The sequence below is a fragment of the Lottia gigantea genome (assembly GCF_000327385.1).
Source record: "Lottia gigantea unplaced genomic scaffold LOTGIsca_38, whole genome shotgun sequence".
NCBI lineage: Eukaryota > Metazoa > Mollusca > Gastropoda > Lottiidae > Lottia > Lottia gigantea.
Genome location: NW_008709295.1, coordinates 1551064 through 1554935, shown reverse-complemented (window position 1 = coordinate 1554935; position 3872 = coordinate 1551064). Strand labels below are relative to the sequence as shown.

At 29.9% G+C, this 3872-nt stretch overlaps 1 protein-coding gene across 1 annotated transcript in view; it reads right to left on the bottom strand.

Annotated features, from left to right (window-relative positions):
* Positions 1 to 1324: 1324 nt before the first annotated feature.
* Positions 1325 to 3872, bottom strand: part of LOTGIDRAFT_163176 (hypothetical protein) — a gene marked incomplete at both ends in the record, with an annotated part of 13622 nt that continues 11074 nt past the window's right edge. The window contains one exon of the mRNA XM_009059238.1: positions 1325 to 1365. Within this exon, the coding sequence (XP_009057486.1) occupies positions 1325 to 1365 (41 nt within the window). The remainder of the gene's footprint in view (positions 1366 to 3872) is intronic.

Genomic DNA, 3872 nt, shown 5'->3' with positions numbered 1-3872 from the left:
AAATTGTAATAAATTTAACTTAATAAAAATGGCGAACAAGTTTGGATTAGGTTCTTTATCTTTAGAAACTAAAAAACCCAACACTTTGTGGATCAAATCGGAGACACTCTTCAAGGTGATTTAGATATGAACAATTTCAAAGTAACTAATTTAAAGTCTCCGGAAAATGATAATGACGCTGTTCACAAGAAATATTTACGGGAACAAATAAATTCAATTGAAGTAAATAAAAACCATTTAGAAGATAAAATAAGTAATGTTAAAAGATTCTTCAAACGTCAACTAAATAATAAAAATTTTGTTAATGAAACTAAACTACAACATGAGGTAGCAGGTTTAATAAGTTTTATTCAAAAACAAAATTTAATTTCATTAATATCTAGATTAGATGATAAGATTGCAAAACAAAAATTACTTATNTAAGAGAAGATGAAACACCAAGAAATAATATGAAATGATTTTTATTTGGCAATGATTAGGCACAGCTGATGTGCACAGTGAGAGGATCGGTGGGTTATTATTTTACGAAATTAGGCTAAGACCAACATATATTTGAAAATTAAAAATTTGCCCAACCTTGCTGATCAGCTAATATTTTAAAAGAGGATGTTCAGAGCTGCCCTCTAGGCCTCATAACCTGAACAAGAGGAGATAACTCTTAGACACTCATAAAATATTGCTACCTTAAGATGTTATATGTGATAAACCAGACTATGTTTACATTAGTTGAGCTTACCCAGTTAATACATGTACAGCATAGTATGAACATAATCGTAACATAAACAAACTACATCTAATGATCTTCCTGCAATAAATTCATCTTTTGTTAAATCAATAGATGGAATTATTTAAGAGGAGATTAAACAACAAGAATTAATATGAAATGATTTTTATTTGGCAATGATATGGCACAGCTGATGAAATATAAATTTTATTTCATTTTTATAAATTGTCCAGTTAGTACCACCACAATTTGACCGCCGAAATTAATAAAGGCAGGCCAACCACCAATGTTATTTAATCCACCAAAATTGTTATTAACCACCACAATTGTTATTAACCACCAAATTCGTTATTAAATACCAATTACCATAATAATAATCCACCAATTCTAATTGAATAATATTTCAACGTATATACAAGTGTGGGTTGATCCTGAGATCAGAAATCCAACCTCTTGGAACTTGAGCCTGAGTGCCAGAGTTACTGGTCCAGGACCACAAATTCCTTTAATGTTGTTCGCAACTGCCTATATCACCAAAATCCCATCAGCTGTACCGACTTCAGTTTCACTAAATTAATGTTGATAAAAATCTACTGCACATTAAAATACAGTACCATTAACTAAACAGCTTTCACATATGCCTGAAATGATAAAACAGAGCAAACAGCAACTCACAAGTTCAGTGAGAGGATGGGTGGGTTATTATTTTACGAAATTAGGCTAAGACCAACATATATTTGAAAATTAAAAATTTGCCCAACCTTGCTGATCAGCTAATATTTTAAAAGAGGATGTTCAGAGCTGCCCTCTAGGCCTCATAACCCAAACAAGAGGAGATAACTCTTAGACACTCATAAAATACTGCTACCTTAAGATGTTATATGTGATAAACCAGACTATGTTTACATTAGTTGAGCTTACCCAGTTAATACATGTACAGCATAGTATGAACATAATCGTAGGTCTCATTAATGTCAGTTTGCAGACATAAACAAACTACATCTAATGATCTTCCTGCAATAAATTCATCTTTTGTTAAATCAATAGATGGAATTATTTAAGAGGAGATTAAACAACAAGAAATAATATGAAATGATTTTTATTTGGCAATGATATGGCACAGCTGATGAAATATAAATTTTATTTCATTTTTATAAATTGTCCAGTTAGTACCACCACAATTTAACCACCGAAATAAATAATGGCAGGCCAACCACCAATGTTATTTAATCCACCAAAATTGTTATTAACCACCAAATTTGTTATCAAATACCAATTACCATAATAATAATCCACCAATTCTAATTGAATAATATTTCAACGTATATACAAGTGTGGGTTGATCCTGAGATCAGAAATCCAACCTCTTGGAACTTTAGCCTGAGTGCCAGAGTTACTGGTCCAGGACCACAAATTCCTTTAGTGTTGTTCGCAACTGCCATATGATACCAATTACAGGTCAAAATCTGAATTGGCATCACCGCCATAATAAGATATATCCCTCAATATGGGGGAAAAAAGCAACACACATTCAGCATTTAGGTGCAGGATCTGAGTTTTTACCCATTTTTTCAATAATTGCAATCTGGCTTTCAATTTTCTTCTATTCTTTCAATTGTTCAATAATTGAAACGTAGCTATCTATTTCTTTCAATTACTTGCAATTTTTTCAACTATTGAGAGGTAGGTAGCTATTTTTTCAATTTCTTGCAATTCTTTCAATTTTTATATTGTTGGTTTGAGTAGCAAGCTATTGCTGCAATTCTTTCAAAAGTAGCTTGCAATTGCTGCAATCTGGTTTGCAATTTTCTGCTATAGTTTCAACTATTTCAACTATTGTTGGTTTGAATAGCTAGCAATTGCTGCAATTCTTTCAATTTATCAATTAGTTCAACTATTGAGAGGTAGGTAGTTATTTCTTTCAATTTCTTGCGATTATTTCAATTTTGTGAATTATTTCAACTATTGAGAGGTAGGTAGCTATTTCTTTCAATTTCTTGCAATTATTTCAATTTTATCAATTATTTCAAGTATTAAGAGGTAGGTAGCTATTTCTTTCAATTTCTTGCAATTCTTTCAATTTTTATATTGTTGGTTTGAGTAGCTAGCAATTGCTGCAATTCTTTCAATTTATCAATTATTTCAACTATTGATATGTAGGTAGCTATTTCTTTCAATTTCTTGCAATTATTTCAATTTTGTCAATTATTTCAACTATTGAGAGGTGGGTAGCTATTTCTTTCAATTTCTTGCAATTATTTCAATTTTATCAATTATTTCAAGTATTGAGAGGTAGGTAGCTATTTCTTTCAATTTCTTGCAATTCTTTCAATTTTTATATTGTTGGTTTGAGTAGTTAGCAATTGCCGCAATTCTTTCAATTTATCAATTATTTCAACTATTGAGAGGTAGGTAGCTATTTCTTTCAATTTCTTGCAATTATTTCAATTTTGTCAATTATTTCAAGTATTGAGAGGTAAGTAGCTATTTCTTTCAATTTCTTGCAATTCTTTCAATTTTTATGTTGTTGGTTTGAGTAGCTAGCAATTGCTGCAATTCTTTCAATTTTTCAATTATTTCAACTATTGAGAGGTAGGTAGCTATTTCTTTCAATTTCTTGCAATTATTTCAGTTTTATCAATTATTTCAACTATTAAGAGGTAGGTAGCTATTTCTTTCAATTTCTTGCAATTCTTTCAATTTATCAATTATTTCAACTATTGAGAGGTAGGTAGCTATTTCTTTCAATTTCTTGCAATTATTTCAGTTTTATCAATTATTTCAACTATTAAGAGGTAGGTAGCTATTTCTTTCAATTTCTTGCAATTTCTTGCAATTCTTTCAATTTTTATATTGTTGGCTTGAGTAGCTAGCAATTGCTGCAATTCTTTAAATTTTTCAATTATTTCAACTATTGAGAGGTAGGTAGCTATTTCTTTCAATTTCTTGCAATTATTTCAGTTTTATCAATTATTTCAGTTTTATCAATTATTTCAGTTTTATCAATTATTTCAACTATTAAGAGGTAGGTAGCTATTTCTTTCAATTTCTTGCAATTCTTTCAATTTATCAATTATTTCAAGTATTGAGAGGTAGGTAGCTATGTCTTTCAATTTCTTGCAATTCTTTCAATTTTTATATTGTTGGT